The sequence below is a fragment of the Diabrotica virgifera genome, chromosome 6 (genome assembly GCF_917563875.1).
Source record: "Diabrotica virgifera virgifera chromosome 6, PGI_DIABVI_V3a".
Classification (NCBI taxonomy): Eukaryota; Metazoa; Arthropoda; class Insecta; order Coleoptera; family Chrysomelidae; genus Diabrotica; species Diabrotica virgifera.
Genome location: NC_065448.1, coordinates 184,366,854 through 184,393,461, shown reverse-complemented (window position 1 = coordinate 184,393,461; position 26,608 = coordinate 184,366,854). Strand labels below are relative to the sequence as shown.

Below are 26,608 nucleotides of genomic sequence, written 5' to 3'. Positions count from 1 at the left end.
TGATTGGATGTTCAAATGACATGACAAAAATTATCCAATATGGCAGCTGTATCACAGCTGTGGGACTGTGGTTTGGTTATGTATGGTGTATGGTTGGTGCGTTTTAAAATTTGTAGGAAGAGAAACAACAAACAAAAAGTTAGTTAATGGTTATACTGCCTTTTTAAATAGTTTTCATATTATATTTTTGGACTTATTAACATAGAAGAGATGATTGTTGCATGTCAATGTGAAAGCCCATCAAACTGTGACTAGTATGAGTGCCGCAAAATTACTGATAAAAAACCTATTAGCTCGAAGCTGTAGAGAACTGTGGATAACAACAATCAACCGGGACGATCTACGATCTCGCTTATTCAAAGCTAAACAATCTTACACTGGTAAGTGTTTTAAAAATAGTAGATCAAATTTTGTTATGATATTGTCAAATTGTGAAACGTCAAAATATAGATATTTCATTTATTAACATTAATATTAATAATACAACTTGCGCAATTTGAAAAATGTGGTTTAAAAGGTTTTTTATTATAATTTTGTGTCTTTGGATTTATCTTCCTTGGGCGTAAAATAATAAAACATCTAAAAAATGAACAACTATTTTCAATTTCGTTGCAAAACGAAAACACAGCCGAACCATATTCTAGTCCAATCAGAGAGTGCCGCAAGCACCCCTACCGGTTTCGAAACTTATTAGTCTCTCATCAGGAGGCACATATGCTGCTCTCCCCGATCCAACCAAAACAAACCCCAGCGTGCAGTCCCGGATTGCAACGAACGAAATGGCATAGATGCCCTAGCGGCAACTGCTAGCAAAAAGACTAAGTTTTCACTCTAATGGCATATAAAACAACTATTCTACATCCCACCAGAATGAAAACAATGGGAACCTTCTCTGGTTACACCTCCGAGGCTTCTGTAATTTGCAAGCCATACGGATACTGAGACTAAGGAAGATGAGGGAATTCTACAATTTACAATTCACGTCCCATCTGCTCAGCGCGGTAAAGTTCCAACGAGAATGGTTCCCTTCATACTCCACACAGAGTAAATGTAAATCAAAAATGAATAACCATTTTCAATTTCGTTGCAAAACGAAAACACAGCCGAACCATATTCTAGTCCAATCAGAGAGTGCCGCAAGCACCCCTACCGGTATCGAAACTTATTAGTCTCTCATCAGGAGGCACATATGCTGCTCTCCCCGATCCAACCAAAACAAACCCCAGCGTGCAGTCCCGGATTGCAACGAACGAAATGGCATAGATGCCCTAGCGGCAACTGCTAGCAAAATGACTAAGTTTTCACTCTAATGGCATATAAAACAACATAATGCTATTCTACATCCCACCAGAATGAAAACAATGGGAACCTTCTCTGGTTACACCTCCGAGGCTTCTACAATTTGCAAGCCATACGGATACTGAGACTAAGGAAGATGAGGGAATTCTAGAATTTACAATTCACGTCCCATCTGCTCAGCGCGGTAAAGTTCCAACGAGAATGGTTCCCTTCATACTCCACACAGAGTAAATGTAAATCAAAAATGAATAACCATTTTCAATTTCGTTGCAAAACGAAAACACAGCCGAACCATATTCTAGTCCAATCAGAATCTAGAAGCCTCGGAGGTGTAACCAGAGAAGGTTCCCATTGTTTTCATTCTGGTGGGATGTAGAACAGCATTATGTTGTTTTATATGCCATTAGAGTGAAAAGTTAGTCTTTTTGCTAGCAGTTGCCGCTAGGGCATCTATGCCATTTCGTTCGTTGCAATCCGGGACTGCACGCTGGGGTTTGTTTTGGTTGGATCGGGGAGAGCAGCATATGTGCCTCCTGATGAGAGACTAATAAGTTTCGAAACCGGTAGGGGTGCTTGCGGCACTCTCTGATTGGACTAGAATATGGTTCGGCTGTGTTTTCGTTTTGCAACGAAATTGAAAATGGTTATTCATTTTTGATTTACATTTACTCTGTGTGGAGTATGAAGGGAACCATTCTTGTTGGAACTTTACCGCGCTGAGCAGATGGGACGTGAATTGTAAATTGTAGAATTCCCTCATCTTCCTTAGTCTCAGTATCCGTATGGCTTGCAAATTGTAGAAGCCTCGGAGGTGTAACCAGAGAAGGTTCCCATTGTTTTCATTCTGGTGGGATGTAGAATAGCATTATGTTGTTTTATATGCCATTAGAGTGAAAACTTAGTCTTTTTGCTAGCAGTTGCCGCTAGGGCATCTATGCCATTTCGTTCGTTGCAATCCGGGACTGCACGCAAACTTTCAAAAGCAATTAAAAACAACCGCTGTCTTCATCGATCTATCTGCTGCTTACGACACTGTGTGGCGACAAGGGGCAATATATAAATTAATGCGAATAATCCCATGCAGAAAGACCACTGAGGTTTTAACGCCATGCTATCCAACAGATGTTTTAAAGTTATATTGGGAGACAAGACTAGTACCCAAAGAAAACTGAATAATGGACTTCCACGAGGATCCGTGCTGGCTCCCATGCTTTTCAGCCTCTACATAGCAGACATGCCAGAAACCACATCAAAAAAGTTTGGATACGCAGACGACTGGACGCTTGCCGCAAGTCCTAAAGAATTCGAGGTCACTGAACGCATTCTAACAAACGATTTAAATGCCCTAGGGAATTATTTCCGCAAATGGAGATTGCAACCCAATCCAACTAAAACAGAAGTGTCCTGCTTCCATTTGAACAACAAGATGGCCAACTATCAACCTCAAATCCATTTTGAGGACAGACTCCTTAACTATAATAAACACCCAAAATACTTGGGTGTTACACTTGACATAACGCTAAACTTTAAAGAGCATCTTACTAAGACTGCTGCAAAACTCCGAACTCGTAACAACATCCTGCAAAAGCTCTGCGGCACTACATGGGGCTCCTCAGCACCCACACCTAGATCGACAGCATTAGGACTGGTATACCCCGTAGCGGAATACTGTGCACCAGTATGGATAAACAGTCCATATACTCACCGTGTTGATGTCCAACTCAACCAAGCCATGCGAACTATATCGGGCACAATCAAGGACACGCCCACTTACTGGTTACCAGCTTTGAGTCATATAGCTCCACCACCCATCCGCCGGGAACATGCCCTTGTCAGAGAATTTACAAAAATCAATACTGATCCTGAGCTCCGCTCCCATGTCGGAACTTCCGCCAGAGACATAAATAGGCTCCGTTCAAGACACCCGCCTCTAAAAACAGCAAAAAGGCTAGTAGATCAAAACTTTAATGTAACTGAACGGTGGAGAGAACAATGGGAGAATAACGCTGCACCAGCTAACTGGAACATGCCGTGTATTACAAGCAAACCTGAGGGATTCAACCAACCGAGACGAATTTGGACCACACTCAATAGAATAAGGACGAACTGTGGCAGATGTTCCAACTCACTTTTCAGATGGGGAAAAATACAATCACCAAATTGCGACTGCGGCGCCGAAAGGCAAACAGTAAAACACATGGTAGAGGAATGCCCGATTAGATCCTATAACGGCAACCCTTCGGATTTCCTGGTTGCTACAAAAGAGTCAATCGAATATATTTATAATCTAGATGTTTGTTTGTAGAATATTTTTGTATTTACTGTTGTTTGTAATTTATATATATGTATATACAGGGTGAGTTTTTAGTGCGGGGTCGGTCGATAACTCCATTATGATTTAAAATATCGAGAAAAGTTACTTAAAAAAAATGTAGGCAATGATATTCTCCACGCTTGGAAAATATGTCCATTTCTACAGGGTGATCAGTAACTGCGTGGTATATCAAACATATAATTTTTTAAATGAGACACCCTATATATTTTTTCATATTTATATTCCCCTCATATTTCTTGTTCATATAATATATGGTTTTGCATTACTGTACAGAGTATTTAACAAGTTATGACCATATTTACTTCGAAATCACTATGAGACTAACACACTGTATATAAAGTAATAATTCGTAGACAATAATTTGTTTTAGGTAATAAGATAAACAATATACTGTAGTTTTTAAATTAAGTCCAATTCACATCATTGACGATTATTTGTATACAGGGTGAAGTACAAAACCAAATTACGATTTTCTCCATTTTTTTAAATGGATCACCCTATATTTTATTTTTCAACAATATTTTATTTAATATACTCTTTCATTTTTATATAGTATTCCCTATATCTAAACTGATTACTTTCCGAGATATTTTTAGTTTTCTTCAAATTTCGGGAATACATTCAATTTTTCTAGTAGAAATAAGTTAGTATTGAGTGATAATTAAACAAAATTATTTTTATTAGATAAATAACTAACACAAAATATAAACCATAGCAATATGCAGTGAATATACCAATAAATGTGATATTAAGAAATTATCATATTTCCCTAATATAGAAGAATCTTAAAATTCCTACAAAAAAACCTTGTATTGTATATAATAATATAACAAGATTATTTTTATTCAATAAATAACCTACATGAAACATAAATCAAAACAATATACAACTGATGTAACAGTTTTTAGATTGGTATATCAACAGCATTCTAAGCCAAGAATTTTTTAGTAGAACATTCATTTTTATAAGCACTTTTAAACTAAAAAACCAAATTACGATTTTCTCATTTTTTTTTAATAGATCACCCTATATTTTATTTTTTTTAAATATTGTATTTATGATACTCTTTCATTTTTATATAGCATCTCCTATACCTAAACTTATTAGTTTCTGAGATATTTTTAGTTTTCTTCATTTGCCGGGAATACATTCAATTCTTATAAATATAAATAACTTGACAAATAAGTATTATGTAATAATATAACAAATATTTTCATTCAATAAATAACTAACAAAAAAATAAACCATAACAAAATTTAATAAATGTACCAATTAATGTGAAGTTAATGATATAAGTCTAAAGTAAATATTGAAAATGACCACTTTCAACGTCTATGCAATTTTGTAACCGATATTCAAATGACCGAGCCACATTTCTAACATTTTTGTAAGTCAATATTATTAAAAGCTTCTTTTATTCTATTCTTCATATCATCAAGCGTTGTTCTTGGATGCTTCTGGTATACAAGGTTTTTTATACCTATAGCCTCACTTGAAAAAAATCAATTTTGGAAGAACTGGAGCACCTTCGTATAAAAACCTCAACCGTCAAAAAATGTGGACCAATCACATAATCTCTAAAAATATCACCTTATACATTCACAGATCACCTAGTTTGAGTGTTAACAAAGTAGGGATTTCTTGATGCATATTAATGAAATTTAATATGAAAATTATATTATTAATAACTGCGGGTCACAATCTGTAATTAGGAATGTGTTACTAAAAATTTCTTGGCTAAGAATGCTCTTGATATAATAATCTAAAAACTGTTAAATTAGTTGTATATTGTTTTTATTTTTGTGTGAGTTGTTTATTAAATAAAAATAATCTTGTAATTTTATTATACACAAGATACCTATATTTTTTTGTAGGAATTCTACGATTATTGTATATTAGGCAAATATGATAATTCCTTAATATCACATTTATAGATACATTCATTGCATATTGCTATGGTTTATATTTTGTGCTAGTTATTTATTGAATAAAAATAATTTTGTTTAATTATCATTCAATACCAACTTATTTCTACTAGAAAAATTGAATATATTCCCGAAAGTTGAAGAAAACTAAAAATATCTCCGAAAGTAATAAGTTTAGATATAGGGAATGCTATATAAAAATGAAAGAGTATAATAAATACAATATTTTTGAAAAATAAAATATTGGGTGATCCATTTAAAAAAATAGAGAAAATCTTAATTTGGTTTTGTAGTTCACCCTGTATACAAACATTCGTCAATGATTTCAATTGGACTTAATTTAAAAACTGCAGTATATTGTTTATCTTACTACATAAAACAAATTATTGTCTATGAATTACTTCTTTATATACAGGGTGTTATTCTCATAGGTTTTTCGAAATAAAAATGGTCATAACTTGTTAAATACTCTGTATAGTAATGCAAAACCCTATATAGTATGAACAAGAATTATGAGGGGAATATAAATATGAAGAAATATATAGGGTGTCCCATTTAAAAAATTATATCTTTGATATAATACGCTGTTATTGATCACCCTGTAGAAATGGACATATTTTCCAAGCGTGGAGAATATTATTGCCTACATTTTTTCTAAATAACTTTTTTAGATATTCTATACCGTAATGGAATTATCGACCGATCCCGCACTAAAAACTCACCCTGTATATGAACCTGTGATGTACCCATACGCTAAATAAAATAAATACTGCACGCTGGGGTTTGTTTTGGTTGGATCGGGGAGAGCAGCATATGTGTCTCCTGATGAGAGACTAATAAGTTTCGAAACTGGTAGGGGTGCTTGCGGCACTCTCTGATTGGACTAGAATATGGTTCGGCTGTGTTTTCGTTTTGCAACGAAATTGAAAATGGTTATTCATTTTTGATTTACGTTTACTCTGTGTGGAATATGAAGGGAACCATTCTCGTTGGAACTTTACCGCGCTGAGCAGATGGGACGTGAATTGTAAATTGTAGAATTCCCTCATCTTCCTTAGTCTCAGTATCCGTATGGCTTGCAAATTGTAGAAGCCTCGGAGGTGTAACCAGAGAAGGTTCCCATTGTTTTCATTCTGGTGGGATGTAGAATACCATTATGTTGTTTTATATGCCATTAGAGTGAAAACTTAGTCTTTTTAATAAAACATCTATTTTTATATTTCACTTGTCACCGTGATGTGTAAATAGGTATATCTGACACGTTAATAGTATGTGCCTTGATGGTCTTGTTGGTAGAGCATTGGACCAGAGATTAAGAATTCGCAAGGTTGCGGGTTCAATTCCTGGACGATTCATACTTTTTTCGTTTTTTTTTAATATCTGGCATTGTTAAGTTTTGGTTAAATTTTGGTAATTATTGTTAATTTTTTGTATTGTAACTGTTAAGTAGGTATATTTATTTCGTTGAAATTATATTATAATAGAAGTATAACTTCTTACGTGCGTACAAAGTACACACACATTCTTTTTTATTCACATTTTATAATATCATCATAATTCATAATTTCATAATATCATATCATTTTAAAAATAGTTAGTCAAATTGTAAAAGTGTATTACCAAAGTTTGTGTCGTTTGTTTGTTAACAATTCTAGCTCTATATTTGACTAAGAAATATTTGATTTGAAAATATTTGACTAAGAAATATTAGCAACAGTACCAAGTTAAATATATGAATTATTTGAAATTTTCTGCATTTTTTTGATAAAGACCTATAGCTCTTGCGGCACCTCAAGATGTAAACCTAGAACAAAAATATTTTGTAGTTTTATTGTAGACATGATAAGGCAACTTTCGAGTATTGTTAGAAAGTTGTCTGAAAAAAAAATCGTTTTTTTCCTATCCTTTGCATTGGCAACCGTGCATCGTGCTGAATATACGTGAAGAATTTCAACTAGCTAAATTAAAGCTTTTTAATAGTAAATAGCGAACTTAAATTAATTGAAATTGTATCAGTTTCATTAAAAAAGAGTGCCCTAAGTGTTGTGATATTAAGTGTCATAAATACATGGTAAGGAAATCTCCATTTTAGGTTAAATCGCTAAATCTAACAGAGACATCAAACATTAGCAAAAAGTTTTTTAACAAAATACTCATTACGTTTTGAGTGACGTTGCCAGATTGTGAGAAGTATACGGTTAGGTGATTCAAAAAATTTATTATTAGTTCAAAGACGTGTCATTCCGGAAATGTGCCTAACAACATTTGTTCCTGCTGTAACACAAAAGTCCAAGATAAATTACAGATGCTGCAATGCTCTATCTGCAAGAAGTGGTTTAAGAACACTTGTGTGGATGTTTCGACCTCGGAAATTAGGGTAATGGCAATGAATAAAGGTTATGATTGGCCTTGCATTGGATGTAGAGACATAAAAAACGACATCAAAGAGCTCAAAATATTAATAGTTAGTCTTCGCGATGAAATTAAAGATCTGAAATCCATCCACAGCAACACTACCAAACCGAGTAATACCGACATAGCGCCAATTTTGAAGATATTGTTAAGAGATAGCGGAACGCCAAAAGCGTAAATTCAATCTAATAATATATGGCCTTGATGAACCAGATCATAATGAAGCCTCGGATATCAAGAATAATACCGACAGAAACAAAGTTGCGGAACTACTCGGCGTAGTTCATCCCAACATCAACATTAACACCCTTAAACCGTTTAGACTTGGTAAATTTGCACCTGAAAAGAAACGTCCTATAAAAATTACATTAAATAATTAATCTGCGGTTATTTTTGCTATCAAAAACGCGAAGAAAATCAAGAACAAACCATCATTGACTGCTGTTTCAATTTCATTTGATCGAACTCCAAAACAGGTGGAATACTTTAAGAAAGTAAAAGAAGAATTGACTCTGAGGCTTTCAGCTGGCGAAAAGGTTCGTAATAAATATTTTAACAATGTACCTAAAATAATTCCGTTAAACTGAATGCACCCAGCAGTAACTCCAATGACTCTGTATCTGTTTACTATCAAAATGTTAGAGGTCTTAATACCAAAGTCGACATCTTCTCTACTAACGTTAGTGACTGTGAGTACAATGTGATCGCGCTTAGTGAAACTTGGCTAAAATCAGATGTGAACTCCAGTGAATTTTTTCCTTCTGACTACGATGTCTATCGTAATGATCGTCAACTAGATCAGTTAGAACTTACATCTGGTGGTGGAGTTTTAATTGCAGTTGATAGTACAATAAAATCGGATGTTGTAGATACATCCCACTTACATAATATTTTTCCTATGATTGACTGTTTAGTTTGTAAATGTTTTGTTCCTTTTAGCACATTTTATATAGCTGTCGTTTACATACCCCCATCTATTTCGTTATAGTATTTTGAAAATTTCCTTGAATCGTTTGAAAATTTGGATGTTTTAAACTCTGAACAAGTTATTATTGTAGGGGATTTTAATTGTCCAACATTTATTGATAATGATATGGGTGATAACAAAACTCGTTCACTAATGAATATGCTAGCTTTTTTAAATATGAAGCAGTCTAATGATATTTTAAATGGTAATTAATTAGATTATTAGATTTAGTCATTAGTAATATAAACTCTACGGTAATTAGGGATTTTATACCTTTGGTGAATGAAGATATTTTATCATCCATCTCTGTCAATTGAATTAAAGGATATTATTAAAAAACGTAATAATTTTAACTCAAATATTCAGAACAAAACATATAACTTTAAAAGAGCGAACTATCTCGACCTTTATAATAATTTTATGTATACAAATTGGAACTTTTTAGACAACTGTCTTACAGTTGATGAAGCGGTGGGAAATTTTTACAAAAAATTTTATGAAATTCTTGATACACATGTTCCAGTCTATAAAAATTATAAACATCGATATCCAGTTTGGTATACGGGGGAAATTATTAAACTCATAAAAGAAAAATTCAAGCTACATAAAACTTTTAAAAGAACAAATAATATTGTTTACTACCATGAATTTAGTAGATATAGATTAGAAATCAAACAAAAGTGCAAGGAAGCATATAGTTTTTTTTTTTTTTTATTTACACAAATAAACCCGCATCAACCACTAAGGGTTATTAGCGGGGGGACATACACAAACAGTAAGATACATATTATTATATAAAAATGCTTTACAATCTGGTGTATTGTTTAGTCATTTTGAGATAATTTAATAAGGAGTTTAGGTTTGAAGTCAGTACACTTTTAATATTGTCACTAAGAGCACACGCGATCCTTTCTTTCTGGTACACTGGACACTCGATAATTATATGTTTCACTGTCAGTTGCGTGTTGCAATTGGTACACATCGGAGCGGCCTCCTTGTTGAAGATATGCTTGTGTGTTAGTAACGTATGTCCTATTCGGAGTCGGTTGATGATGACTTGGTCTTTTCTATTTCTTGGTAACATGAGTTTAGTTCCTACTTGACTTAGGCATTCTTTTAGTTTGTTGTTAGTCTGATCCCAGCATATAGTTTATATTTACAAAATATACAGATTAAGCTGACACAAGATCCAAAATATTTTTGGTCTTTTGTTAATTATAAAAACAATACTTCTAGAATTCCAGGAAATATGTTTTATAATAATGAATCATTTGATAACTCTCAAGCAATAGTCAATGCCTTTAGTACATTTTTTAATTAAAAGTGTTTATTCTTTACCAGATGTTAATGATGAGTCTAATTTAAATTTTGACCCGGGTACCTGGTTGGATATTAGTTGTGAACCAATAACGGAAAAGGAGATTTTGGAAGCTGGAAAAAGGTTAAAAACAAATTTACGTCAGGTCCAGATACAATCCCATCATTTCTTTTTAAAGATTTTCTGCGGGTTTTAATAAAACCACTACAAACAGTTTTCAACTTAATTTTAAAAACGTCAACATTTCCGGATGCTTGGAAAATAGCTAAGGTTTGTCCTATTCACAAATCAGATAGCCGTAATATCGTGAATAATTATAGACCAATCTCTATTTTGAATAATGCTGCTAAAATCTTGGAAACCATTTTGTACAATCGTATATATGTATCTGCTAGGAATCTTATATCTACAGATCAGCATGGATTCACGAGCGCAAGATCCACTACTAGTAATCTTGCAGTATTTACTCAGTATTTATGTAAATCACTTGACGCTAGGGGGCAAATTGATGCAGTTTACACTGACTTCTCAAAAGCATTCGACAAGATAAACTATCGAATCTAATTACAAAAACTTTCTTCGATCGGAATTAACAATACTTATTTCCAGCTTCTCAAGTCTTACCTGTCGCAACGCAGACAGTATGTTTATTATAATGGCTATAGTTCAGAAATATATACTGCAAATAGTGGAGTCCCGCAAGGATCGAATTTAGGCCTATTGCTATTTTTATTATTTATTAATGATTTGAGTGAGTCCTTAGATTGTCATAAGCTGATGTTTGCGGATGACTTGAAATTATATGTAAGCATTAATACCTTAGAAGATTGTGTTATGTTGCAAACACAAATTAATTTATTACATAATTGGTGTCTACAAAACCAACTTCACCTAAACAAATCTAAATGTAAGATTCTTACTTTTAGTCGTAAATATAATACTTTGATGTTTCCGTATGAAATTGACAATGTTGTACTAGAAAAAACTAATTGTATCAAAGATCTAGGTATTAACATGGACTGTCAACTAATATTGAACTATCACATTAATTCTATTGTTTCCTCGGCATATCGCTCATATGGTTTCATTATTCGCAACTGCAAAAGTTTCTATAATCTATCAGCACTAAATGCTATGTACATGAGCTTAGTTAGATCCAAATTGGAATACGGTGCTTTAATATGAAATCCTATTTATTTTAAATATTCAAACGTTATCGAAAGGGTTCAAAAAAAAATATCTAAAATATTTAACCTTCAAAGTTACAGGAACATATCCCCAAAGGGGTTGTGATTATGTCGCTTTGTTAGATAGTTTTAATTTTATTTCATTAGAAATGCGTAGGAATCAATCAGCGATATTATTTTTGCATAAACTATTAAATGGTGGAGTTGACTGTCCTAATTTACTAGCACAAATCGATATCTTTGTTCCTCGGGTATCAGCTCTATCTAATAATGCATTTGTGTGTGAAAGATCCTACACGAATATAATGTTGAAAGCACCAATCAACTTAATGTGCAGAAACGCAAACAAACTATCTAATAATTGTGATATCTTCTGTTGTAGTGCTTATGAATTAAAAAACAAGTGTCGAGCTCTTACCTAGGGTATTTCATTTTGGTTTTTTTTTGTCTTTATAACGTATATTTGTTTTCTTTTTATTTATTTATTTGATTGCATGAGAATTGTTTATTATTTATTTGTAAAATTGCTCTGTAAATGGGTGACTGTTGGGCAATAAACGCTATTATTATTATTATTATTATTATTATCCAGATTTAGCCATACGGCTCACACTCCCTCTAAGGGGAAAATTGACTCATCCCAGAGACCTACGGTATCAAAAGGATTGAGCTCTGGTGGGACTCTCTCCGTGTTATCGAGCCCTAGGTGACTTGGTATGCAGGTGTATCCCCCAAAAATTTTCGTACACATCTGGCCGTTGCGAGTAGCACTGCTTTCTGCATGGTCTTATAAAGATGTTCATTAAGACCCAGCTTTTTTGTGCCTTCGAGGAGGGTCTTCGGAATGACTCCAGTAGTAGACATAATAATCGGTATCGTCTGGGTACTTTGCATTCTCCATGGTCTCCGTATTTAAATTTCCAGATCTCTGTATTTGGCGATCTTCTCAGTAAATTTAGTACGTAGATTATTGTTGTTAGGAATCGCCACATCATTGAGGGTTGTTTGTCTCGTCAATTTATTGACTAATACGAGAACTGGTCTATTATGCGCCACTGTTTGGTCTGTGAGAACAGTGCGGTCCCAGTATAGCTTGTAGTTGCCATCCTCAAGCATATACTCAGGGACGTATTGATAATATGGAAGATGGTCGGTTTGAAGAAGTTTCAGCTTGATAGCTGTCTCCTGATGAAGGATTTTTCCCACTGCGTCATGCCGTTCCTTGTTCTCAGTTGCAGCAAATGCCTGGCAGCCCCCTGTAAGATGTTGGATGGTTTCTTGGGCTTGACATCCATATCGGCATCTGTCGTTTTGAACATGGGGGTCTTTGATGATATATTTCAGGTAATTTCTGGTTGGTATAACCTGATCCTGAATGGCCAGTAATGAACCCTCCGTTTCAGGGAACATATTTCCTGATGTTAACCAGTAGTTCGACGCTATATTGTCGACATAATCTTGGCTGACCTCATTGGGATGTCGCCCGTGCAGAGGTTTACCCATCCAGGCGCGCACTTTTTCGTCCTTAGTAAGGTGGTTTATGCGCATTTCTGGTTCCCTCAGTTTGATCGGTGTTTTGTCATCTACTGCGCAGATAGCGCGATGTAGAGTAAATGTCTCAGCCTGCATCTGAAAATAAGTTCTTAAATTAGCAATTTGTTTATCTAATTGCTCACCTATATCCATAAGTCCTCTTCCTCCTAGATTCCGTGGTAATGTTGTTCTTTCTACTGCACTTTTAGGATGGAGTTTTTGTGCCTTTGTGGGGTGTGTTCGTACTTTTCGCTGAAGAGCTTCTATATCTGTTTTTGTCCACATTATTATTATTATTATTATCCTTTCGTTCCACCCTATTGCATAATCTCCGGGCAGCGTGTGCGTTAAACTATAATGCAGCTCTAAGGAGACGGCGTTTACGGAGAGGGTCTCCGTAAACGCTGCTGGGCAGCGCGGAGCATCAGCAAGTGAGATATTCCTGCCAGCGTTCCAATTTTAGGATCCTGACTACAAAATAATGAAAAAACTAAAAGTGCTAATTTTGTGATGAAATTTGGTATGTGGGGTTAGAACATTATTTTGGAACAACTTGTTCAAATAACTTTTTCCGACATCTCTAACGCGAAGCAAAATAGCAAAGTAGCCCCCTTGCCTCCTCTGACCAATCACCACTGTGTGATAAAGAAGGCCAGAGCCGCTTTTAGAAGGAGGTCCAAGGTGTTATGTAACAGAGACCTAAAATTTTCATTGAGGATTCGTCTGCTTCGCTGCTACGTGTTCTCGGTCTTACTTTACCGTGCCGAGTCCAGGACTCAGAATAAAATCGATATAAATCGCCTGGAGACTTTCGAAATGTGGTGCTATAGAAGAATTTTAAAAGTTTCTTGGGCGGAGAAGATTCGAAACTCCACAATTCTAAAAGGTCTCGGCAAGACTACTAAGATTATAAAAAGCATCAAGCAGAGAAAGCTGGAGTATTTCGGACATATAATGAGAGGTCCCAAATGTAGGTTGCTGCAAAATATTATGCAAGGAAAAATAGCAGGCAAACGCAGTCCAGGACGAAGAAGAACCTCATGGTTGAAGAACTTGCGAGATTGGTATTGTGTTGATACAAGCATGCTATTTAGGGTGGCAGTGAATAAAATTAAGATAGCTATGATGGTAGCCAACGTTCTTAAAGGACATGGTACATGAAGAAGAATAGAAAAATGGATGGAAATGCATTATTGCCTTGTAAAGTGAATAAAATGCATGTCAATATAAGCATATTAAGGGACAGATTTTGTTACTCGAGAGTTTTGAGGTCGCTGAATACGACTACGAAATACGAACCGACTTCGGAGCACCTGGTGCTCAGTACCACTGCTAAGGCCTTAAGGCTAAATCTTATCTTCTGCAGTTTCGAGGGTTCCGGAATTAAATCGATGCAAATAGATTACTCGGGCGGTTTTTGGGGTTGTAAGTAAAATTCACATTGTAAGGCATGAACGAATCAAATATGTAGTACTACCTTTTTTGTAGATGTATTTAAAAATGAAACTGAAAAGTTATTACAATAAAGAGTGATCTGTAGGTAACTGTAACTGTGGCTATGCTTGACTTAAATAAAATTTGGGAAAATAAATATACAAATAGGTACCAATGTTGAAACCTATTTAAATACCTAGTATTTAAATACTAAAGATGTACCCAAGTTCTTGGGTAAATTTTTTTCTGAATAATTCACCCTTTTTGTACATTTCATATTTTCAACTTGGTATTCGAGCTAATGAGCCGTATTTCAAAATTTAAATACTTATTACTTATTTCTAGGTATTTAAATACTTTGGACTTTAGAGCATTTAAATACATTATTTAAATAGTGCATTATTACTTATTTATAATTTATACAGTATTTAAATACTTGGCAGTTAAATACTTTCTCTAAAGTGCAAAGTTTTAAATACGTATAACTAAGTATTTAAATTTTCAAATACTGTCCATCAGCTCTGATATCAAGTTAAAAATATGAAATGTGCAAAAAGATGATGATTAAATAAAATACCCAAAAACTTCCCCAATTTAATAAAATTTGTGATTTATTTTATATAATAATCGTTGTTTTATTTTAGTCAAGCATCAAGCATATAGCCACAGGTACATAACACTCTTTAACTTTTCAGTTTCATTTTTAAATACATCTACAAAAAAGGTACTACATATAATCAAATACATAATATTATCAAACTGAAGAGTCTCAGATGCAGAATCCACCAAAAATGGTAAATAGTAATTTAAATCTGAGACTATTCGTTTTGAAAGTTCTTTCTGGTACATCCTTAATCTGCGACTTTTTCAATTAATAAGACAGCAGACGACGAATATAGAAAACGAAAAGGAAACGAACACATTCCGCTTTGATTCGTCTAGGAAAAAAGGACAGAAGAGGAACTTTCAGTACTCAAATCCGAGTAAAGATAGAAAAATAATAATTTATGGTTTTGCTTGTTTTCGATTCAGAGGGATGCACACCCGCTGGACAGGCTGTTTCTACCATTGCAGGCATCATCAGCAGCGTTCGTTAGCGTGCACTCCTCTGAATCAAAAAATAACTGGACCATCAATTTAAAGGGAATCTGAAAGATAATTCAAATTCCCCATTAGGACGCGATACAGCGACATCTCTTAACAAATTGAAGATTCGTTTTGAAAGTTCTTTCTGGTACATCCTTAATCTGCGACTTTTTCAATTAATAAGACCGCAGACGACGAATATAGAAAACGAAAAGGAAACGATCACATTCCAAAAACAAGCAAAACCATCAATTATTACATAATACTATCTATTTGATTCATTCAAGCCTTACAATGTGAATTTTTAAAGTGGTTAAAACTTTATTATTTATATGCCCATTTCGCCGATTCAAGTTCATATATGCAACCCAAATTAGACGGCACAAAGTGGTGGGCCAGGATTTAGACAGAATTCCAATTCAACTTTGACAACGCACAAAAAGAATGCGGCGTGATTCACCGCGATAAGCGAATCAGAGAGCTCTCAGTAAAAGCGGCAAACATTCCATTCGGAATGAAAAGCGCTGATAATGATGATGATGAAACATATTATTACCAGAGAACGGTAGTTCTCGCCAGTGGCGTACACCTACACCACCTACACGCGACACTATATATACACGAAATTTTCGATTTTCTAAATCTGACTAAATTGAAAATTGGGTCAACCCCCATCTTAAAGTTCAGGAAAAGACTCACCCATTTATTTGTCAACCATCCGTTTTGGTCTAAGGGTGTGGATTTTACGGCCCTTCCTATTTAGGGTCTGTTTTTCGTTCTCGTCCCCAAAACTCCCCAAAACTTCGAAAATTTAACTCCGACCTTTGCGGTTTCTAATAGAAGCGATCATTACCTTTCCAACGCATGCCTAATTTTGAAAATTGGTTATACCATTCAAAAGTTACCGAGCTCAGAAATACGACTCAATTTCTAATTAAAAAAGGGAAAATGTTTGTGGATATGTATGTATGTAAAGATTAAAAACCTATCTACATTACCAAATACCTCAGAAACAAGCGGGGTTTGTAAAGGGTAAAGGTACAAGGGAACAAATCCTGAATCTGAGACAACTCATTGAAAAGTCTAGAGAATTTCAAGTACCTATGATTATATGCTTCGTTGACTACCAAAAGGCATTTGATTGTGTAAGCTGGATAAATCTGTGGTCAATTTTAATAGAAATGGGCTCACCAATGCACCTGGTGACACTTATTAAAAATCTGTACCAGTCTAATATAGCGACAGTACGACTAGATCAGAAGTTCTCAAACCAATTCAAGACCGAGAGAGGTGTTAGACAAGGATGCGTGTTGTCACCTGACTTATTGAACGTTTATGGTGAACATGCCATGAGAATGGTTTTAGAAGAATGGGCCGGTGAAGTGACAGTAGCTGGTAGGAAAATCTCCAATTTAAGATTTGCTGATGAGACTACACTTATAGCAGCAAATGAGCAAGAAATGTTTGATCTTCTGCGAAGATTTGAGTACGAAAGCAATAAAGTTGGTCTGAAAATCAATAAAGCTAAGACAAAAATAATGGTGGTCGAGAGATTTGACACTATTCAACTGACTAACATATTAGAGGAATACCAGATAGTAAACACCTTTGTCTATCTCGGGTCTAGTATAAGTAACGATGGTAACTGTGAAGCAGAAGTTCGGAGACGTATTGGTATGGCAAAAAATGCGATGAGTCGCCTAACAAAAGTTTGGAAAGACATATCTATCTCTCAAAATATCAAGATGGGACTGGTGAATGCCCTTGTATTCTCAATATTTCTATACGGAGCAGAGACTTGGACTCTTCGCGCATGCGAACGCCAAAAAATTGAAGCCTTTGAGATGTGGTGCTGGAGAAGAATGCTGCGCTTACCTTGGACAGCTCATAGGACAAGCGTTTTCATTCTAAACCAACTCAATATTAAAAAAAGGCTGTCCACAATATGTCTGCAACGAATTCTGCAATTCTTTGGTCACGTGGTTCACAGAGGTGACGACAGTTTGGAGAGATTAATTGTTTCTGGAAACGTTCCGGGGAGAAGATCAAGAGGACGATCACCAACTAGATGATCTGACCAAATAAAGCATTCAGCTGGAAACTCATTCTGCGAAGCTCTTAGACCAGCTGAAGATAGAGACCAATGGAGAAACATTGTTAGGAATATTGGAAGAAATCACGATCCTCAGTAATGGGGAAACGACAGGAGAGATGTATGTATGTATGCATATATGTGTGTATGTATGTATGTATGTATGTATGTATGCATGTATGTATGTATGTATGTATGTATGTATGTATGTATTGTTATATTTCTATTTGATATGAAAATTAAATTTTGATAATTATAAAAAGGATTCAATTTAATATAAAATATTTTCAATTTTCTCAACCACGGGCATATAAATGTAGAACAACCTGTATACAACAAATTGTTATATTTAATTTTAAGAAGTGCTTAAACGAAACTCGGGAAAATGCGCTTAGAATAAACAAAGTGAATGGCGCGTACCATTATCGTTGTTCGCGGAAGGTTCGATCATTAGCCTATGCTAAATATGACTCAGTTGGAATCGATAATAGGTCATTATCGTTGTTCGCGGAAGGTTCGATCATTAGCCGATGCTAAATAAGACTCAGTTGAAATAGAGAATAGGTCATTAAATTTTGTAAATAGTAGAAAATAATTTTAGAATGGGAATTAACTATTTCTTTTTTGAAATCCATTAAGCATATTTAGAAAGATTAAAAATTGGTTTTGAGGAATACTGCGAATGAGAGTTGGTGGTGGAAGGTTGATTTGTGAATCTGGAAGGGATATTTAGAAAGTAGGGGAATGAATGAAAAAGATAGATCAGAATGTTTTGAGCTGTCGAGAAGTGAAGTCCAGTAGTAGACGGTAGTGTACGGAGAGTGAGAAAGCCGGTGTAGTTCCGTGAGTGTGGAGATCTATCGTGGAACGAGAGGTAGGCCAGGTTGAGAGTAAAGAACCTCCTTGAGCCAAGAGTGTCCCGGTAGCTGATTGCAGTTTCGAAAAAGGTAGAACACAGCATCACGACAGAAGCAGGAACGAGAGCTATACGAGCTAATCTTCAAAGGAGAACATTACTGAAAGCCAGGACGAGGTTTTGATCGCAGCCAAGGATAGCAGGAAACGGGTCTTGTGTGAAGACATTCTCAGTTCACCAGAAAAAGGTCAGTCTCATTTGTTTGGACATGAATGTATGGGTTTTTCGTATTAAATACCACATTATAAATTAAAGAACATAATCAATAATATCAGAAAAGCTTCATCAAACTTAAATAAAATTGTTGCTAATAAATCCTAATAGTTAAATGTTAATAAAAACTTTCAATTGGAAACCAAAAGGAAATAAGATTCCCATTTGTAAATGTTATGTTTAAGAATAATACGATCTAGCACATATTAATTGTAACCCATATGTGTGTATTATTTTACTCTTTTCTTTCCTATCCCGATTAGGAACCATTGAGAAATACTGAGAAGCCACGTAAGTAAGTAATTAATTTTATAATTCGCCCTGAGATTGAAAACATATTGATATGTGATCTGGTTAATTAATTAAATTATTATTAATGCATTGATTAAATTAAATGACAAATAAGAATATTATCTCATATCAATAATCAAGATCACATCAACTGTCGTCCAACGTGGAAAGCATGGAAAAGTATTTCTAGTGGCAAATTTGAAGGATAGAAAGAGTAAAGCCGGTATTTGAAAATTTATATGCCTGTGGTAAAAAGTGAGATACTTACATTTGATAACATAAAATTTTAGATCTCTTTAGGTACAAATTTTACATAACTGATTTAATATTTTATTTTTACGATATTTACATGTGATATATTTATTGACAATTTATAATATTTGGGTGAGAAAAAGTCGTCTTGGTAACATACTAGTAAAATTTCATATTTGGCGGGGACAGTACTTCTTGAAAACAAATGTCTGTGACAAGAAGCCAAAGCAAAGACAACAAAAAACAAAAAGAACATTCAAATCAAGAGAATAAGTCAGACCAAGAAGATATTTTAGACACGACAATCATGGCATCAGAACAGCAAGAATTATCAGGAATAGATAAACTATTACAACTGATGCAACTCCAGTCACAAAAACTGGATGAAGCAAAAAGGACAATGGATAAAAATCAGGAAGAAACATCAAAGAAAATGGATAAAGTGGATCAAAAAATGGATGAAACACAACAAAAATTGGATCAAAAAATTGATGAAACACAACAAAAAATGGATGAAACACAACAAAAATTGGATCAAAAAATGGATGAAACACAACAAAAAATGAAACAAGCAATAGAAGAGAACAACAACAAAATGGAGGAACGCATAGGAAAGTATGAAAAGGAAGTAAAAGGATGTTTAACAACAATGAAAAACGAGATGAAAGAACAAGAAATGAAAATTCAAAATAAAATAAAGGAGTTAACGAATTGCCAGAAAAAGGAAATAGAAAATTTGGAAAACAAGTTTGAAAACGCTATTCAAGCAATCAGAGAAGAAATGGAAAGAAAGATTGCGGAAATCAATATTCAACAAAATGTAGGAGAAAGAAGAGAAATGGTTATACATAGCACAGATGACGTGAAGATAAGGTTTGGCGGGGATGTAAGAAGATTACACCCAGTGCCGTTCATAAATAGCCTGAAAAAGAAAATACAGCACATCGGAAATTTCGAAACAGCAAAAGAAACTATCAGAAACCATCTAAAATATGAAGCAAGCCTATGGTTCGATTGCAAAGAAGAAGAATTTGACAGTTGGCAACAATTTGAACAAAAATTTTTGAATTATTTCTGGGGAAAAGTCCAACAATTGGAAATTGACAAGGAATTGCAAAATGGGAAATACAATGATTGGATGGGTATATCAGAAAGGACATATGCATTACAAATTTACTATAACGCAAAACATTTACAATATAATTACTCATCGGAACAATTAGTCGAACTGATTGCAAGACATTTCGAAGAAACGCTGGAAGACCATATCACATTGCAAAACTACAAAGACATAGATAGTTTATGCCAATTCCTACAAATAAGAGAATCACGTTTAAGAGAAAGAAAATCAAGAAGGTCGCGAGAAGATTACAGGCCCCGAGAAACACAGGATTACAGAGATAGAAATCAAAATAGGAGGGACTATACAAGACGAGATTTTAATCCCAGAAGGAAAAACGAAAATAGAGACAACGGAAGAGGAAATTATGAACAAAGAAATAGGCAATGGAATGAGGACAGAAATCGAGAATACCAGAGTAGAAACATCACACGCTCAAATCAAGAAAACAGAAATAATGGTAGACAAAATGAACAGGGATATCGAGAAAACCGAAACAGATCCGACAGACCAAGAGAAAATAGAAGAAAAGTAAATAATACCCAGACAGATGAATATGACGGAGAGAGACATTATGACGAAAATATAAACAACGATGAGCAACCGGCGTCTTTTCACGACGGCGCTCACTAAAAACCAAAAATCAAACAGGAATCTTTTGTAACCCCAAGGATTTTATTAAATTGGCAGGAAACAACGAAAAGAAAAATGGAGTTAATTTAAAATTTGTGGATGGATTTATCAACGAGAAACCAATTAAAATTATGATAGACACTGGATCTGAAATAACATTGGTCAACAAAAAACTAATAGAAGAAGTTAACTTAACAAATTTAATTTACAAAATACCTAGGGTAAATTTAGTGGGCGCAAACAAACGGACATTGGCAACTATAAATGAAGGCATACGAGTAATGGTACGACTGGGTAAGAAGATGTATGCACTACAATGTGTAATAATGCCAAACATGTCACATGACATGATAGTAGGAGTTGACGAATTGGCAGAAAAACATGTAGTGATAGATTTTAAAAATGATAAGATGAATCTAACAGAAGAAAAAGAAGAAGAACAGGACAAGGAACAAGAGAAACAAAATACGGACGAATCAGGTAAAGAACAAACAGTGGAAATGAATTTGGCAACGAAGCAAGGACAAAGAAGAAAAGGGAGAAAAAGTCAGAAAAAGACAAAAGAAAATGAAACCTGTGGCTCCTCAAAAGAAGAGTTGATCCCAGAAGAAGAAAAATTGAGAGTATCAAAAGCAAAAGAAAACTGGGATTCCTCAAAAGAAGAGAGGAGCTCAGGAGAAGAAGAAATAAAGCTAACAAATGAAAGCGAAAAAGATATGATCGAAACAGTGGCATTTGAAGAGGAGGCATATGAAAACGAGGATGCAGAATGCACGGTAAAAGTATGTGAAAAATCTGAGGAAAAAGACAGAAGATTGATATGGGAAAAAGGGAAAGACAACATAATAGCCGACACTCTAACACAGGATGAGGACACTGAAAATAAGGAAACAATTACTCTACAGGTGGGACTAATTAGAGTAATACAAGAAGAAGGGGTATAAGACGTAGATTAAAGTAAGGAAATATACAGGGAGTTGGTTTTGCCTCGAGAAAATTTATTTAAAAATGCAGATAAATTTTATCGAATACAAGGCGGGGATTTGTTATATTTCTATTTGATATGAAAATTAAATTTTGATAATTATAAAAAGGATTCAATTTAATATAAAATATTTTCAATTTTCTCAACCACAGGCATATAAATGTAGAACAACCTGTATACAACAAATTGTTATATTTAATTTTAAGAAGTGATTAAACGAAACTCGGGAAAATGCGCTTAGAATAAACAAAGTGAATGGCGCGTACCATTATCGTTGTTCGCGGAAGGTTCGATCATTAGCCTATGCTAAATATGACTCAGTTGGAATCGATAATAGGTCATTATCGTTGTTCGCGGAAGGTTCGATCATTAGCCGATGCTAAATAAGACTCAGTTGAAATAGAGAATAGGTCATTAAATTTTGTAAATAGTAGAAAGTAATTTTAGAATGGGAATTAACTATTTCTTTTTTGAAATCCATTAAGCATATTTAGAAAGATTAAAAATTGGTTTTGAGGAATACTGCGAATGAGAGTTGGTGGTGGAAGGTTGATTTGTGAATCTGGAAGGGATATTTAGAAAGTAGGGGAATGAATGAAAAAGATAGATCAGAATGTTTTGAGCTGTCGAGAAGTGAAGGCCAGTAGTAGACGGTAGTGTACGGAGAGTGAGAAAGCCGGTGTAGTTCCGTGAGTGTGGAGATCTATCGTGGAACGAGAGGTAGGCCAGGTTGAGAGTAAAGAACCTCCTTGAGCCAAGAGTGTCCCGGTAGCTGATTGCAGTTTCGAAAAAGGTAGAACACAGCATCACGACAGAAGCAGGAACGAGAGCTATACGAGCTAATCTTCAAAGGAGAACATTACTGAAAGCCAGGACGAGGTTTTGATCGCAGCCAAGGATAGCAGGAAACGGGTCTTGTGTGAAGACATTCTCAGTTCACCAGAAAAAGGTCAGTCTCATTTGTTTGGACATGAATGTATGGGTTTTTCGTATTAAATACCACATTATAAATTGAAGAACATAATCAATAATATCAGAAAAGCTTCATCAAACTTAAATAAAATTGTTGCTAATAAATCCTAATAGTTAAATGTTAATAAAAACTTTCAATTGGAAACCAAAAGAAAATAAGATTCCCATTTGTAAATGTTATGTTTAAGAATAATAAGATCTAGCACATATTAAGCAGTGATTGCCATTTAAATGAAATAAACAATATTTTGATTATAATTGTAACCCATATGTGTGTATTATTTTACTCTTTTCTTTCCTATCCCGATTAGGAACCATTGAGAAATACTGAGAAGCCACGTAAGTAAGTAATTAATTTTATAATTCGCCCTGAGATTGAAAACATATTGATATGTGATCTGGTTAATTAATTAAATTATTATTAATGCATTGATTAAATTAAATGACAAATAAGAATATTATCTCATATCAATAATCAAGATCACATCAGTATGTATGTATGTATGTGTGTGGAAAAGTTAAACCGATCTGATTTTTTTTTCTGTGTTTGAAGAGGGGGTCAGGGCCGATTCAGAACGGCCATACGAATTACGCCAATAACTGAGTGTTTGTAGAAGGACTCTGGACAAATCTAAGGGTGTATACCTTATATCCGGGAAAACTCGAATTTTTAAGTTATAGGCTTCATAAGTATGATCAAATCTATTTCTTATGAGAAAAATGGCTTTTCAAGCTCAATAATTCCTGTAATAGCTTCAGTTATCATACTTGACCTTAGATGCATAAGATACTACTTGTCAATACGTTTTAAACTCATGTTTAGTGAACAAAATCGGTTAAGCCGTTTAGAAGTTATTAAGCTACAAAAGTATAATCCAATTAACGATTATTCCCTAAATGGCTTAAGTATTTGTAGTGTTTACGACGCCAATTTGATTTGGCAACGGGCAATCCGAGTTCATTTGCCGGCCATCCCAATAATTTTTTCAATCCATTTTGAATAGAAAAAAAATCTAGTGTACATTCGATGGACACTAGATCATTTGGGAGATAGTGCGACAAAGGTGACCATTTATAAAACTTATCGTGCAATCGAGAAACATTGCATACAACTTTATACATTTAATTTATAAATAACTTTAAAAAACTCCTGCCAAGAATAAAAAACCGCTAAACGCCGTAAAAATGAGTGGCGCATACAATATTCCAGCTACAATAGATCTGATATGAATATTACATGGCGCGAAAATGTATTTTCATTTTGATGCAAAACAAAATTATAGTTTTATTTTAAAAGATTTTTTCATAATATTTGCTAAATTTGAAGTAAACGCGCCACAAAAGAGTTTCAAAATTCAAACTGTATCAAAGTTACCCTTTTGTGGCGCGTTTTACTTCAAATTGGGCAAATATTATGAAAAAATCTTTTAAAATAAAACTAGAATTTTGTTTTGAATCAAAATTAAAATACATTGTCGCGCCATGTAATATTCATATCAGATCTTCTGTAGCTGGAATATTGTATGCGCCACTCATTTTTACGGCGTTTAGCGGTTTTTTATTCTTGTAATATACAGGGTGTCCCGAAAAGATTGGTCATAAATTATACCACATATTTTGAGGTCAAAAATAGGTTGATTGAACCTAACTTACCTATATACAATAGTGCACACAAAAAAAGTTACAGCCCTTTGAAATTACAAACTAAAAATCGATTTTTTTTCATATATCGAAAACTTTTCGAGATTTTTTATTGAAAATGGACATGTGGCATTTTTATAGTAGCAAAATCTTAAAAAAAAATTAAAGTGAAATTTGTGCACCCCATAAAAATTTTATGGAGGTTTTGTTCCCTTAAACACCCCAAACTTTTGTGTACGTTCCAATTAAATTATTATTGTTGCACTATTAGATAAACACAATATTTTTAAAACTTTTTTGCCTCTTATTATTTTTTGATAAGCCAGTGCTTATCGAGATATTTTGAATATTTGTCGAATCCACCACATATTTGTATATGGTTAAGTACGATTATAGAGAGCTGTTAATAATCTGAAAATTTATTTATAATTTCCATTATTAGGTATATTTTGAAAAAGTAGCAACATCTCGATAAAAGATGACTTATCAAAAAAGACTAAGAGGCAAAAAAGTTTTAAAGACACTGTGTTTACCTAATGGTACCACAATAATAGTTTAATTGGAACGTACACAAATATTTGGGGGGTTTAAAGGAACAAAACCCCCATAAAATTTTTATGTAAACATATTAAAAAAGAAGCCGTATCCCGATAAAAACTGGCTTATCTAAAAAATACTAAGAGGTAAAAAAGTTTTAGAAACGTTGTGTTCAACTAATGGTACCATAATAATGAATTAATTGGAACGTACACAAAAGTTTAGGGGGGTTTAAGGGAACAAAACCCCCATAAAATTTTTAAGGGGTGGAAAAATTTCACTATAATTTTGTTTTAAAATATTCCTGCCATAAGAATGCTTCATGTCCATTTTCAATAAATAATCTCTAATAGTTTTCGATATATTGAAAAAAAAAAAACGATTTTCATTTTGTAACTTCAAAGGGCTGTAACTTTTTTTATGAGCACATTTGTACTAAGGTAAGTTAGGTTCAATCGAACTATTTTTGACTCCAGAATGTGTGGTATAATTTATGACCAATCTTTCCGGGACACCCTGTATATCGAGCCTATACTAGTGGCAGATATTAATAAATGCAGTTCATTATTTAAGTAAATTGTGCTGTATTTAATACTAGTTAGTATTTGTGATAAGTAAAAGAACAATGTTGCAGTTTATACAATAATAATTTTATTTACAATTTTTTTCAGATTACAGTGTGATCGGCCCACCCCTTCTATATCATGATGTGGAATCTGTCCTTGAACTTTTAAGGAAACCTGAGGTAAATGATTTTGTTTATTATTAGCTACAGTATGACCAACGAGAAATTATTGATCATTTGGGCATAAATGGAAAATAATCTCTACATGAGAGAAATATAATAGGTTTGTTCATATTCGTGTTCATTCAATATTCTCATGTAATATTGATTCTAAATTTCAACTTGTAAAATACAAAATAAAAATAAATATGTAAAACTTTACTTCATATCAAAAAATTGTTATTTGTGGTCGCTATATTATTTCACTCGAGCTATAAATATCATCATCAGAATCATTGTTTGCTGCGTCCTATTCATCATCCAAGTGAATTAAAAACTGCATCAGATAAAAGTCCTTTGGACACAAAAATATCCGAAATTGAAACAACTTTATCACAATTATTTTTTCATTCTTCAACAGGCAATGCATAAAAAAATTCATCAGATGCGTTAATGAAATTTTTAAGTGCAGCTCAAACTAGTTCAATCGAATTAGACTCCGATCGTACGGTGGCAGTGATAATACATGAATATATCATATCCAAAACTTATATCTAATAATACGATTAATTGAATACATTGAACAGATGGCTTACGTCTTTTAATCAAGTCCAGTAAAACCTCGATATAACGGACCAATTGGGGGGACGGGTTATCCGTTAAAGCCGAAAGTCCGTTATACAAAAATACGTTTAAAATGAAGCAAAAAACTTTTTTTGAAAGTTTTGTTTGCACT

The 26,608-nt window shown here is 34.0% G+C and overlaps 1 protein-coding gene across 1 annotated transcript in view; it reads left to right on the top strand.

The window, feature by feature from the left end:
* LOC114331518 (UMP-CMP kinase 2, mitochondrial) overlaps positions 1-26,608 on the top strand; it is a 92,053-nt gene that overhangs the window by 12,816 nt on the left and 52,629 nt on the right. The window contains exon 2 of the mRNA XM_028281110.2: positions 25,820-25,893. Coding sequence (XP_028136911.2) covers positions 25,820-25,893 — 74 coding nt within the window. The remainder of the gene's footprint in view (positions 1-25,819; positions 25,894-26,608) is intronic.